Source organism: Abrus precatorius, unplaced genomic scaffold (genome assembly GCF_003935025.1).
Source record: "Abrus precatorius isolate BTA unplaced genomic scaffold, Abrus_2018 Scaffold6, whole genome shotgun sequence".
NCBI classification, from domain to species: Eukaryota; Viridiplantae; Streptophyta; class Magnoliopsida; order Fabales; family Fabaceae; genus Abrus; species Abrus precatorius.
In genome coordinates, this window is record NW_020874406.1 from 10,700,518 (window position 1) to 10,715,266 (window position 14,749).

A 14,749-nucleotide genomic window follows, 5' to 3' on the forward strand; every position below is an offset into this window, starting at 1 on the left:
TGGCATAAGATATGATCCCTCCGTCAGACATGAATATGCCTATAAAAGCCTCACGTTAGTGTTAACATGATTCAGTAAAAGAATCACACTAATAGTAGTAAACTACTACGTAATGGCTATCTCAAAGAAGCATTTGCTGTTTAGTGTTGTAATTTTGTTGCTTGGGTTTCTGTTGGCTTCCTCCCACCCTGCAGAAGAGGACAGACGCCCTACTCCATCACGACCAGGGCCTCCTCCTCCACGTCGTCCACCCCCACCACCTCCACGTCGTCCACCTCCACCACCTCCACGTCTACCCCCACCACCTCCTCGTCGTCCACCCCCACCACCCCCACGTCGTCCACCTCCACCACCTCCACGTCGTCCACCCCCACCACCTCCTCCTTCTCCACCACCTCCTTCTCCACCACCTCCTTCTCCTCCGCCGCCTACCCCTTCACCGCCTCCTCCTCCTCCTCGACCCATTAATCCACCGGGATTTAATTATTTCCTGCTAGTTTTACAATGGCCAAATGCTTATTGCAGTTCACGTGGCACGTGCAACCCACCTGTGCCAAAGCAACATTTTACCATTCGTGGACTTAGGCCACAGAGGGACTTTGGGTTGTTGCCTCCAGTTTATTGTGATACTGAGGAGAGAATGACGGACGATATTGTAACTATTTTTTTCTTCAATATTTTATATACTTTTTTATTTTTTGTTTGTTTCATTTTTCATTTAACTAATTGTGCATGTCGTGTTCATCGGTCGTAGCTTGATGAATTGCGAGGAGATCTGCTCGAATACTGGCCACGATTAGAAAATGCAGATAACTTTTTTACGAGCAAGTTTTTATGGATAGACCAGTGGATCACGTACGGGAGCTGCTCTTCCAACAGATTCCCCCCAGATGCTTATCTTGAAACCGCTATTGCTCTTGCAAAAGATCATGGTCCACTTATCATGGATGAAATGGCGCATCGAGGTATTCCTTGCTATATTTGGGAGTCAAGTTTAGGGGAGGAGAGGAGAGGAAGCGAGGGATCAGAACGAGATTAATCTTGTTTGGGAGTTGCTTCGTTAGGAGAGAAATGTTTTGAGAGTTTTTCTAAACCCTCCAAAACTTTATTTTTTAAATTTCTCTATTTTGAGAGTTTTCTCTCTCCCACTCTTTCATATTATTTTATAAATAGAATTTTTTTAATTTTTTTAAATGTTAATTTTTCAAGTGATAATTTTTTTAAAAAAATTAAAATTAAAAATATTAATTTTAAAATTACTTATATAATTATATAATTAAATCTCCTATCACCCTCTCTTCTAAATATTAAACATCCAAACAAATAAAAGGTTTAACTTCCTTCTTCCTTCTTTCCCTTCAAACTCTTCCCTTTCCTCTCATTCTAAACTTTCAAACAAAGCTGCCTCTTAAAAAATTATACTACCTACAAATTTAATTATGGTGTGTGTTATGGTATCTAAATTTTGTTATGCGCACCTTATCAAAAAATTTATATCAATTAAAGAGAGACAAGTGGTAAAGTTAAAAAAATATATTATTAATTATATATAATTTATTTAAAATTATATTATTTATATTATGTGTTATATGATTCTATTATATATATATATATATTAAATTTTTAATTTTGAATAAAATATAATTTATATTTAAGTAATTTTTTTTATTATAAATAAAAAGAATTATAATATAATATGTTAATTAAATAATTAAATATTAATAATGATAAAATTAAGAATTATTAAAATATATTAATATAATATTATTATTTTAATTTTAAATTTTAGTTTGATTAATTTTGATTGTATCTTATTTCTATTCAAGACTTGTTTAAATATAGTGAATATAATAATTTATTATTAAATAAATTATTATTTAAACACATGTATAAATATTTTTAATTTCAAATAGAATATAATTTTATTTATTTTAAATAAATGAATTATAACATAATATATTAATATAATAATTAAATATTAATAATAATAAAGTTAAAAATATAAAAAATATATTATTATAAAATAATTATTTCATTTTTAAATTTTAATTTGAATACTTAATAGTTTCATCAAATATATTAAATATAATAATTTATTATTAAATAAATTTATTATTTAAATATGTGTTTAAATATTATTTATTATAATTTTTTATGTACGATATCCTAAATATTTTTAAAAATACTACATAATTTACCTTTAATTATAAACAAAAATAACTAATTTCATAGTACTTATTAAAAAATTAGTTAATTTAATTTAATTATCTTGATTTATATATATATATAAAAAAAAGAGTTATAATTACCAAACCATCTTTAAATTGTTTAGGGAATGTGTTATGCTCTAGGAAAAGTACAGGAAGAATTAATTTAATTGGTTAATTTTCTTGATTTTTAGAAAACATATATTAAATAGAGTTGAGTTGATTGGATTTCACTGATATTTGAGTCCAAAGAACATATATGTATGTTTTTTTGCTTATAATTGAGTCCAGAAAGAGTAATTAATAAGTTAATTTGGTCTCATATTGAATAAAGCAGTTATTTAATTAAGGTGCATGGATCATTAACAAGAAGTTGCTGGCATGCTTTCATCGATATCTTTAGGTATTGAACCAGATGGAAGTACTCTCCACACCGCAGAGGAGGTTTTGGAAGCCATTAAGGCAGCAACGAACACAGAAGCACTCATAACATGTTCTAAGGATGAATCGGGTAGACTTCAACTTGAAACTATTCGCCTGTGTGTTAACGTAAATGGGGAAACACTCCTAAATTGCCTAAGTAGCAGCCCGCAGGGTAATTGCGACGAGGAATTTATATTTCCCTCTCCACCAACGTAAGTTTACCTTCAACTATTTTATAATAATAATAATAAAATAATAATTTGCTTTTATGGTTTTCTACGTGTACGTACATAACCTATATATGCCTCTTTGATTTTGATTTTTGTTTTTGTAAGCAGTTTTCTATCTTCTATGCTGGATGTTGAGGAAGCAGCTGGGATCTAAGACAACTTAAGTTTGTCAGATAAATAAAAGAATAAAGCAATATCCATTTAGTAATGGAATTTAATACTGCAACTATTTTGAGTCTTATGTTGTCTTGTATCGTTAGTTAATTAAGACAATAAAAATATTGTTAGTATTGGTATCCAATGCAATAAGTGCTATGTTTTTACTTTTCAAGTAACGTATTAATTTATTTTTATTTTTAGAAAGGGGGCTAAAACCATCAAAACAACTAAAATCTAACGTTTTAGGAGTGAGAGATATCATATACGGAAAAGGCAATAAAGGGAAAGGAATACAAAGGTCACAACACTCAGCTCCAAACTTTGTAAGCTAATTAGTATATTGATTGATTTTTCTATAGGTAAAGTTAAATTTAACAAAATTAATTTATTTTAACAAAGATCTAATATTAGAAATTAGAGAGAAAGACTAATGAGTATTGGAAGGAACACTCAAAATAAGTTGAAAAGCATCCTTGAAATCCCCTTCAATCCAAATGCAACTAATTTTCTTCTGAATAACCAGGGTAACACTTGAGAAAAGAGTCCACAACTTAGCTTGCAAAGGAGTACAAAAGGAGGTGTTGCCATGAAAACTAGCCATCCTGCTATTTGCATTAATCGATCCATCAACATTCAACTTAAGTTGACCATTGCTAGGAGGAACTCACTTGACCCTAGCTTGCTGCACCAAAAAACTAAAATAACCAGAAAAATCAAAAATAGAATTAGTGTTATGTTGATGACAATAATTGAAATAATTAAATTCCATATAATTTTATGAACCAACATATTAGGAAAAATAGAAAAATGCTGAAAAATAAATAAATTTCGATCCTTCCAAATATTCAAAGTCACAGAGCCAAAGAGCATGTTCCAATCAAGAAATTTGCTATGATGCTTGTTAAATAAATTACCGTTGACCCAGTAATCAAAACTGCAACTAAAGAAAATAGCCCAGTTAGCAGAAAATATAAAATTACTCTAAACTTGTCTAGCATAGAAACAGTCTCGAATCAAGAAATTTGCTATGATGCTTGTTAAATAAATTACTGCTGACCCAGTAATCAAAACTGAAACTAAAGAAAATAGCTCATGTAGCAGAAAATATAAAATGACTCTAAACTTGTCTAGCATAGAAACAATCTCGAAGAACATGCATAATGGACTCAGAGTCTTCGCCACACCTGGGACAATCATACCCCTCTCTAATCATGTCCAAATTCGTCAACAATTTACCATGACCGATTTTCCACAAAAACAGGTTAATTTTAGGGGGATTTCCACTTCCAAATCATGTTAAACACCTCACTACAAGGATTATGGTCCAAAAAGGGGATCAACCAATAGAGAATAAGCAGATTTAAGGAAAAAATTATCATTACTATTTAAATTCTAGAAAAATAAATTCTGACCCCTAGTCCGAAAGGGGGGCTCATCTCATTAATTAAAATGTTTATAAGATTAGGAAGATAGTCTTTGAACTTGTCCCACTGTCAAGCATCTCGGGAAGAGAAAAAAGCCACAGGATTGTTCAATTCTGCTTCTAGAATAGGAAAAATAGAGTGATTAGAAAGAGATTGACGGTGGGAGAGCCAAATGTCAGTACAAAATTTAATAGTGGAACCATCTCCAAGAGTTCAGCCCAACTCCTTTGAGAAAATAGGCCAAACTAAGACCAGCCCTCTCCATAAATGGGATACTTTTTGGATGGAACTAATGCTAAGAGTATACCCTAAGTCAAACCTATATTTGCATCTTATGATCTGGACCCATAAGTCATCAGGAGAGTTAATTAACCTCCATCAAAGCTTTAACAAATAAGCTTTATTAAGAAGTCTAATACCCTGGAAGCCTAAACCTCCATGATCCTTAGATTTACATATTTTACTTCAACTTATCAAGTGACATTTTCTCTTACCTAGTGACCCTAGATAAAATTCCTATAAATTTTATTAATTTCATTACAGATTGAAATAGGAAGGACCAGAGCTTGCATTGTATATGTTAAAATACTCATAAGACAAGATTGGATGAGGGAGACTCTACCTGTCATTGACGTATTAATGGTATAAGCTTATATTTCTTGTGCTACAATAAAATGCACATAGTATTACTACTCTTTCTCAAAAGCAAACAAAGCAAACACAAATTTAATGCAAATCCTTTCATTATTACATGTTAACACATAAAGGGTAAACTTTTATATGGACCTAATTTTCATTCATATTTTATTGTTGATTTGTTTTACATTTATCTATATTTAAAGTATTAAATTCATAACTAATAAGTAGTTGGTCGAAGTGGTAATTAAGTGACTTTGACTTTAAAATCTTAGCATTAATTTTTTTTAATTAGCAAAAAGTATACTCTTTCGGTTTTTTATTATAAGAGACGAGTACTTTTTTATTGGTTCAAAATACAAGAAACATGCATCAATTTTGACACATATTAAATGCTAATTTTCAATTTTATCCTCATTTATTATTAGATTTATATTTACGAGATAGTATCAACGTTTCCAGACAAGTGGGTTTATTCATTAATTAGAAAGGATATCTTTATAAATTTATATGAATATTAATTACAATTAGCTTATTTCAATGAATATTACTGGTCTATTTATTATTGAGGCTTCCGTCAGAAAGATTGAGAGTAATGGGGGCCAAGTTGTGGAACAACTATCTGAGACAAGAAAAGAACCATTGTTAGCCAAGTCCTAAACCATTCCAATTGAGCAATGCCAAGAACTTACAACAGAGATTGGAGAGGGAATTGCTGATAATGTGGAGGTGGATGACGGAGAGGTTCTTATTAAAGAAAGTGCGGTTGAAACAGAAGAAACAAGGTCATCACAAGTATCCAAAGAAGTTGAGGTGAAAATCTCATTGAGGTCATATTGTTGCATTTCATATCTGTAAATCAAAATATTTCTACTAGCTTTTATTCCTTTGGTTCTAATTTCTAAATACTTGTAATTTTTTCTATGTATATACTTTATTTATTTGAGAAAGATAGCATTGATAGTATATTTTGACATTCGGTTTAAATATATACAAACAACACTTTATTATTATTATTATTATTATTATTATTAATCTCAAATAAATATTATCTTATGTCCATAAAATTGTTATTTTAAAAAATGACAACATCACTTTAGGTTGTTTAAAAAAAACTTCTACATTTTATTAAAGGTTAGAAAAAATGCAACCCTAAAAGAAAATACTAAAAGTCAGGATTTTTTTGCTAGAATGATTTGACATGGCTATGATTTTTAGAATACATGATTGATGAGTGATCCGCATCACTTTAACTTATTCATCACACTATAAACAAAGATGCTGCATGTGATGACTCATGCTCATATGTGATTCACGTGGGTAGCCTGTCCTTTCGTACAAATACAATGAATCGAACAAAAACTCCGTACACTTATTAGACTGCACGCGTGGTTCTTTAACACTATTGCCGAATGAGGATAAGAAACTCATGTCTGATTTTGTATAACAAATCATATTTTAACTAATAATATATCCTGTTATTTATTCTATTTTACTAATATAATATTTAACTCATATAATAGGAACATTTTTTATATATATAGTTTTTTTTCAAAATTCAAAAAATACAAAATTTTTACGAAATTACCAAAATATAATTTTTTTAAAAATTACTATCAACAACTTTTGGCTAAAAACTGCCAAGGATGACTTAGATATATTTTTAAATATTAAATTTTTTTTAAATTGTTATTAGTGACTTTTAATTTTTTTTAATTTTTAAATATTTCTTTAAAAATTGTCATAAATAACTTTAAAAATTTTATTACTTTTTTTATTTTTTATCTTTGATGTTGTGTAAAAATGATATGTTGTCATTCATTTGCTATCATTGAAGGGTATTAGGGGTAGAGGGGTATTGTTGAACCATCTTGGGATAGATAAATATAAATATAAATTGCTTTATAATAATATATTTAATATTGAACTGTTCTTTAGTATACACTTTTGATAATCGCTCTTTAGTGTATATTTCTGAGAGTGGTTCACTGTAAACTACTCTTTAATCTATACTTTTGAAAACGATTTATAAATAATTACTTTTAATGATACTTCTGAGAACAGTTCATAAATAACTACTTTTTAATTTATACTTTTGAAAGCAGTTCATAGATAACTGCTTTCTAATATATACTTGTGAGAACGATTAACAAAAAATCACTTTCTAAAGTCTTTTTTTTCTATTTTATAAATGAAACATACTTTCAAATCTTTTCGTTTTGTTAACAAAGTTGATCAATTTTACATCTATGAATTCACACTACCTTTCTTATTGTTCTCTCTTTTATCTCTCTTTTTTTCCCCTCTATTAACTACAAACCATTCCACTAATTTTTTCTCTTTTTTTTGCTTAATAGTATTGCAAATATAGACTATTTGGTTAATTCAACTTACAAACTTAACAAGTTTCAATTTTTATTTGTGATAAAAATGAAAAAATTTTAAACATAATAATAAATTAATTTTAATTTAAAATAAAAGATTCACCAAGAAATAAATTTTAAATTTCATATTCGTGGTATACTTTTCAACCGCTCTCTAAATAACATTTACTTTGTAGGAGCGGTTCCATATATAATCGCTCTTTTAAGTGCAACACATTGAATAGCACAAAATATTAGAGCAATTCTAAATGATCTCTAAAATTAAAACAGAAATGCTATCATATTTCTATTTTAGCTTAGTTATATATTGTGACACTAAAATTTTGATTTAAAATATATATATATATATATATATATTATTATTTTTAAATAAAAATAAAAATGAAAAAAAAATAAATCTGAATTTTAATATTACAAAAGAAGAATGGAATCAAAAGGTTTTAAAAAAAAATAAAAAAAAACAAAAAAAACAAAAATTTGTCTTAATAAAATAGGAAAATTTCAGAATTAATTTTTAAAAGGAAAATAGAATATGACAAATAATTAAATTCTTGAACCAATGTTACTTTATACATAAAAAATGAAAAATTCAGAATCTTGGGCCTTTTGTGAAAACCCTAACAATAAAAGGAAAAAAGGACCATGGAGCAGAGAGAGACATCAGAGGAGACTAAAAAAATTTTGAGAGGAGGCATTCTAAAACGGGAAGAGAAAAAGAGAAAATAGAGAGAAAGAAAGGTTAGTGGAGAGGAGAAAGAACAAGAGGCAAGCAAAAATTTTCAAGAACATCAAGTAATCTTCATCATACATTTTACACATTCTTCTTCTTCATACATATTTATATTTTGAATAAACATTTCCTATATCAAATCAATCTCAAATGATAAAAAAATATTTTAAACCACCATTTCAAATATCCATGTCTCACCACCTCTCCACCCATTCCTCCATCTATCATCGTCCACAAACACAAAACTCACCATAAAAAAACTCTTTCCCTACCTTGTCTCATTCCTCTTCCTTTTGCTCTCAATAATCTTCACCACTCAAAACCATGGCCTCCATTAACCTCACCTCCACCCTTTCATAACCTTTTTTTTGCTTTTCTTGGAGAAAAGCACACCCCTAACCCTAAAGTCCTTCCCTCTCAAATCTGAAAATTTAAAATTTGAGACCATTTTATCCTTTTTTTATTTTTTTATTATTTTTTTGTCTGAATATTTTTATTTATTTTATTTTTATCATTATTTAGTTCAACATATAGTTTTATTTATTTATTCATCATCATTATTATTTGTTATTATGATAATTATTAATTTATTTAATGAATGAGTTTTTATTATTTATTTTATTTTTTTAATGTTAACTTTGTTTAAATTATTTTATTTTATTTTATTTATTTAAAATCTCTTGATACTGTTTACTTTACAATATCATATCTGAGTTGATTTTTTTTTAAATTATTTCTTTTTTTATATTTCATTATTTATATCTTATTTTTTAGGATTGTTATCTTTTATTTTATTTATTGTATATTTGTATCATATTAATGCGATTTAATTTTATATTTATGATTATTTTATTTTATATTGTGAATACTAAATTACTTATTTTTTTTATAATTAATTAATAAATAATAATATAATTGTATCAATTTATAATACTAACGTATAGCTTCTCTATCGTCATGTATTATAAATTGATAAAGTCTATGTGTACCTACGTTACCAAGACTTTATGCAATATTAACTTATCACATATTGTCATTAATTAATTAGTTAATCACTTTAATAATAATGCAAGATGTATTTCTCTTCTAAATACTAATTTACAAATCAATCAACTAATTTAAATCTAAATTATTTTATTAAGAAATAATTTATAATGCTAATGTGTAGCGACTTTACCTTTATGCGTTATAAATTGTCAAAATCTATGTGTACCAACGTTACCTTAGGTTTTATATAATATAAATCTATAAAATAAAATTTTTAATGTTTTTTATTAAATGAGTATCTTCTTTAATCAATTCAAATAAATTTTTTTTTTTATTTTCTTAAGTCATGTTTCAAATTTTGATAAATTAAATTACTATAATTTATTCATTTTATAAATTTTTATAATATCGATGTGTAATTTACATTGCCTTCGATAGTCTAATAAATTATAAGAAGTTTATGTATAGCTTACACTATCTTAAATTTCTTTCAATATTAATCATAATCAAAATTAAAATTCAAATACTCCATTTACGAATAAAATATTTCTTAATGATTTGCAGTATAGTTGTGTGATCTTCCTTCACTTTCTGTATTATTTTCTCGTAGGGTACATGTATAACTGCATTATCTTGTATCCTAAACATTATAATTTTTACTAAAAATGATTTTAATTCTAAAATAAATTTTTCTTTTACTAAACTTAATTATAATCAACTAATTAGATAGAACTACGTAACTTTGAGTTCCCCATTGCATCCGAGGATACGTAGGAGCGGGAACCGTACTCGTCAAGTCAAAATATTTTTTAAAATAACCCGAATAATATTTCAATAAATAATATTTCTTCTTCTAAAATAAAGTAATTAATGTTTAGGGGTTATATAAATATTTTTCAAAATTAGAATAATTTTGTACAATTAATTTTAGGTAACCGTTTTTTAAACGGACGTTGTAGGGTGCTAATACTTTCCCTACACGTAAATGACTCTCGAACTCATTTTTTTGGTTTCAAAGATTGTATTATATTTAAGTTTTTTCAAGGTTTTTCTTAAAAATAAACTTTGGTGGCGACTCTCTGATATTTTGGAACAAGTTTGTCATCCGTCGTACCGTTGCGATCGCCCGGTTGCGACATATATATATATATTAAGATACAAATTTCTCAATTTATACACAGCACCAAAAATCTTAGGATGATACAACCCTCGGTTGGTGGCCTGCAGTGAGAAACCTACTGTTCGTAGTCCTTTGGCTGCTTTTTCGTGATATTTGCTATACGTTTTGTTGGTTTCTTTGGCTTATTGCTTGTTTTTGTCAATTACTCTGCTGGTTTTGATTTATGTGCTTGGTACCCCTTTAATACATTTGGCTCATTAAAAAGAAGTTTCTTGCATCTAAAATGCACAACAATCTCATGTAGTTCTTGCAAAAAATTATGACTATTTAGTATTTTCTTTTAAGATTTGAATTTGTTTCCTTTACTCAATTTTATTCATCATATAAATTTAAGGTTTTCATTCAATTTACTATATAATGAACTCATTGCCAGTGTTCATATATATATATATATAAAATAAACTCATTGCCAGTTATAATTAGACTTTAGTATATGAATTAAAAATGAATTTAGGTAAACAAAAGATATACTGATAGGGGGTAAAAGGTTACTCTAACCCGTATTCAAGAACGATGAAGAAAAAGGAAGAAACTAATGTAAACAAAATACTGGACCAGTGATCACAGAACACATAAACACTCTTACTTTTTTCTTTTCTTGTGTAAGCATAAATATATTAATTGGAGCATAAAGGGTGATCAAGTCCATATATAGTGAAAATAAATGAAAGACTAAGTAAAAATGATATTACCCCTAGGTAGAAGCAGAATCAGATATATAAAGAACTTTAACCAAATAACCCAAACTAACCCTATATACCATTTAAACCCAAAAAAGATTAAAACAGATTAAAAATAATAGAATACTCCCTTAATCCAATATCTTCACCAAGAAGCATAGAGCATAGCTTTATTCCTTTCTCCAAACCCCTGTCGCTAATGAATCCTCCTTTTACTTTAAAATGACGACCATAAAACTTGTAACTATCATATAGAAAATCTCATATTTTTTGAATTTTGAAAAAAAAAAACCATATAGAAAAAAAAGTAGCCTCATATAATAAGATTGGAATATGAGGTGATAGTTGATTATCCCTTACTACCACCTGACACCGTACGAGTTATACATGAATTCTTTTGGAATTGAAAGGCTCGGCTGTAATATTATTTTGTCCTTTCTAACACAGATGCACAAGGATAGTGATCCTCCTCAAAGACCACCACAATTATTATATACACTAAGTGCACATGCATACATTTCAAGGACTTTCTAAGGCCTAAAGCAAATCTAAAGCTAAAACAAGCTTTAAAATTATGTTTTTAATTAATAAAATAATTTATTATAATTATTATAATTTTATTTAATTTTTTATAATGCAAAATTATTTATAATATTATTGTGATTAATTTTATTTAATATTTCCTTTTTAATAGATAATAAAGTATTGATATTAAGTAAAACTTTATTAGTTTGTTTTAAAAAAAATTTCAGGTGAAGTAGCCGATACTGTAATATATTTTTATAAGTTATAAAAATAATATGTTTTTTAACATTATTTTATAAGTTATACATGCATTTAAAAAATAATATATTTTTTTAATATAATTAAAAGTATTGAGTGGTTTATCATTTTTTAATTATATAATTTCTTTTAAAATATTTAATTTTAAAAATCAATTTAATTTATTAATATTTAAGAAATTATCATGTTGCAAAGATTTTTTTATGACTTAGACATTAATTTTTTTACCATTCCAAATAAAAATATACAGTAACATAATAATAAGAGAGAAAAAAAATTAAAATTAAAAGAAGTTAATCTAAATAACAAACCGCTAACTATTGATTAATCAAAATCTTACATTTGAATATTTGTGTATATAAAAAATAAAAAAAAATTAAAAGTTACTTAAATTATTTTAATTAAAAATTATTTTTAAATATAATTTTAATTTTAAAAAAAATATATTAATATTAAAAAAATTTCTTTTGAGGGGCCTAAAGCCACCAAAGCCTTAGTGGCTTTAGGCATGCATGCAACGCTAGTCATCAGTTCAACTATTTCCACCACCTTTTATAAATATTACTGAGAAGGAAGATGCAGGATTGGCATAAGATAAGATCCCTCTCTCAGACATGAATATGCCTATAAAAGCCTCACGTTAGTGTTAACATGATTCAGTAAAAGAATCACACTAATAGTAGTAAACTACTACGTAATGGCTATCTCAAAGAAGCATTTGCTGTTTAGTGTTGTAATTTTGTTGCTTGGGTTTCTGTTGGCTTCCTCACTCCCTGCAGAAGAGGACAGACGCCCACCTACACGACCACCCACACAACCACCTACACGACCACCCACACAACCACCTACACGACCACCTTCTCCTCCTCCACCTCGTCCACCACCTCCTCGTCCACCCCCACCACCTCCACGTCGTCCACCTCCACCACCTCCTCCTTCTCCACCACCTCCACGTCGTCCACCTCCACCACCTCCTCCTTCTCCACCACCTCCACGTCGTCCACCCCCGCCACCTCCTCCTTCTCCACCACCTCCTTCTCCTCCGCCGCCTACCCCTTCACCACCTCCTCCTCCTCCTCGACCCATTAATCCACCGGGATTTAATTATTTCCTGCTAGTTTTACAATGGCCAAATGCTTATTGCAGTTCACGTGGCACGTGCAACCCACCTGTGCCAAAGCAACATTTTACCATTCGTGGACTTAGGCCACAGAGGGACTTTGGGTTGTTGCCTCCAGTTTATTGTGATACTGAGGAGAGAATGACGGACGATATTGTAACTATTTTTTTCTTCAATATTTTATATACTTTTTTATTTTTTGTTTGTTTCATTTTTCATTTAACTAATTGTGCATGTCGTGTTCATCGGTCGTAGCTTGATGAATTGCGAGGAGATCTGCTCGAATACTGGCCACGATTAGAAAATGCAGATAACTTTTTTACGAGCAAGTTTTTATGGATAGACCAGTGGATCACGTACGGGAGCTGCTCTTCCAACAGATTCCCCCCAGATGCTTATCTTGAAACCGCTATTGCTCTTGCAAAAGATCATGGTCCACTTATCATGGATGAAATGGCGCATCGAGGTACTCCTTTAGCCTCTTGAAAAATTATATATGTATATTAAATAGAGTTGAGTTGATTGGATTTCACTGATATTTGAGTCCAAAGAATATATATGTATGTTTTTTTGCTTATAATTGAGTCCAGAAAGAGTAATTAATAAGTTAATTTGGTCTCATATTGAATAAAGCAGTTATTTAATTAAGGTGCATGGATCATTAACAAAAGTTGCTGGCATGCTTTCATCGATATCTTTAGGTATTGAACCAGATGGAAGTACTCTCCACACCGCAGAGGAGGTTTTGGAAGCCATTAAGGCAGCAACGAACACAGAAGCACTCATAACATGTTCTAAGGATGAATCGGGTAGACTTCAACTTGAAACTATTCGCCTGTGTGTTAACGTAAATGGGGAAACACTCCTAAATTGCCTAAGTAGCAGCCCGCAGGGTAATTGCGAGGAGGAATTTATATTTCCCTCTCCACCAACGTAAGTTTACCTTCAACTATTTTATAATAATAATAATAAAAAAAACAATTTGCTTTTATGGTTTTCTATGTGTACGTACATAACCTATATATGCCTCTTTGATTTTGATTTTTTTGTAAGCAGTTAATTTTCTATCTTCTATGCTGGATGTTGAGGAAACCGCTGGGATCTAAGACACCTTCCGTTTGTCAGGGAAATAAAATAATAAAGCAATATCCATTTAGTAATGTAATTTATTTATGCAACTACTTTGGTTCTTATGTTGTCTTGTATCATTAGTTAATTAAGGCAATAGAAATGTTGTCAGTATTGGTACTTAATGCATTAAGTGCTGTGTTTTCACTTTTCAGGGTGACGTATTAACGTTATACGCTTATAATTGATTTGTTTTACATTTATCTATATTTAAAATATTAAATTCATAACTAATAAGTAGTTGGTTGAAATGGTAATCAAGCAACTTTGACTTTAGTATTCTAGGATTGATTTATTTATTTTTCAATGAGAAAAAGTATATTCTTTCTGTTTTTATTATAAAAAATAAGTACTTTTTTATTAGCCCAAAATATAAGAAACATGCATCAATCTTGACACATATTAAATATTAATTTCCAATTTTATCTTCATTTATTATAAGATTTATATTTACGAGATAGTATCAACTTTTTCAGACAAGTGGGTTTATTCATTAATTAGAAAGAGTATTTTTATAAATTTATATGAATATTAATTATAATTAGCTTATTTCAATGCATATTACTGGTCTATGTATTTTAGGGTTCTGTTTCTCATAGTAAGAACTTGAGGAGTATATAATTGAGTATAAGGGAGACTAAAGCCATATACGAAAGTGCTATTTGGGAAAGTGACTTA

At 28.9% G+C, this 14,749-nt stretch overlaps 1 protein-coding gene across 1 annotated transcript; it reads left to right on the forward strand.

The window, feature by feature from the left end:
• The first annotated feature begins 12,483 nt into the window (after positions 1–12,483).
• Positions 12,484–14,228, forward strand: LOC113869952 (ribonuclease 3-like). The gene is made up of 4 exons (XM_027506509.1): positions 12,484–13,099; positions 13,199–13,409; positions 13,645–13,876; positions 14,000–14,228. Exons 1-4 carry the CDS (start codon positions 12,521–12,523, stop codon positions 14,001–14,003), a joined length of 1,026 nt encoding a protein of 341 aa, XP_027362310.1. The 5' UTR covers positions 12,484–12,520; the 3' UTR covers positions 14,004–14,228.
• The last annotated feature ends 521 nt before the right edge of the window (positions 14,229–14,749 follow it).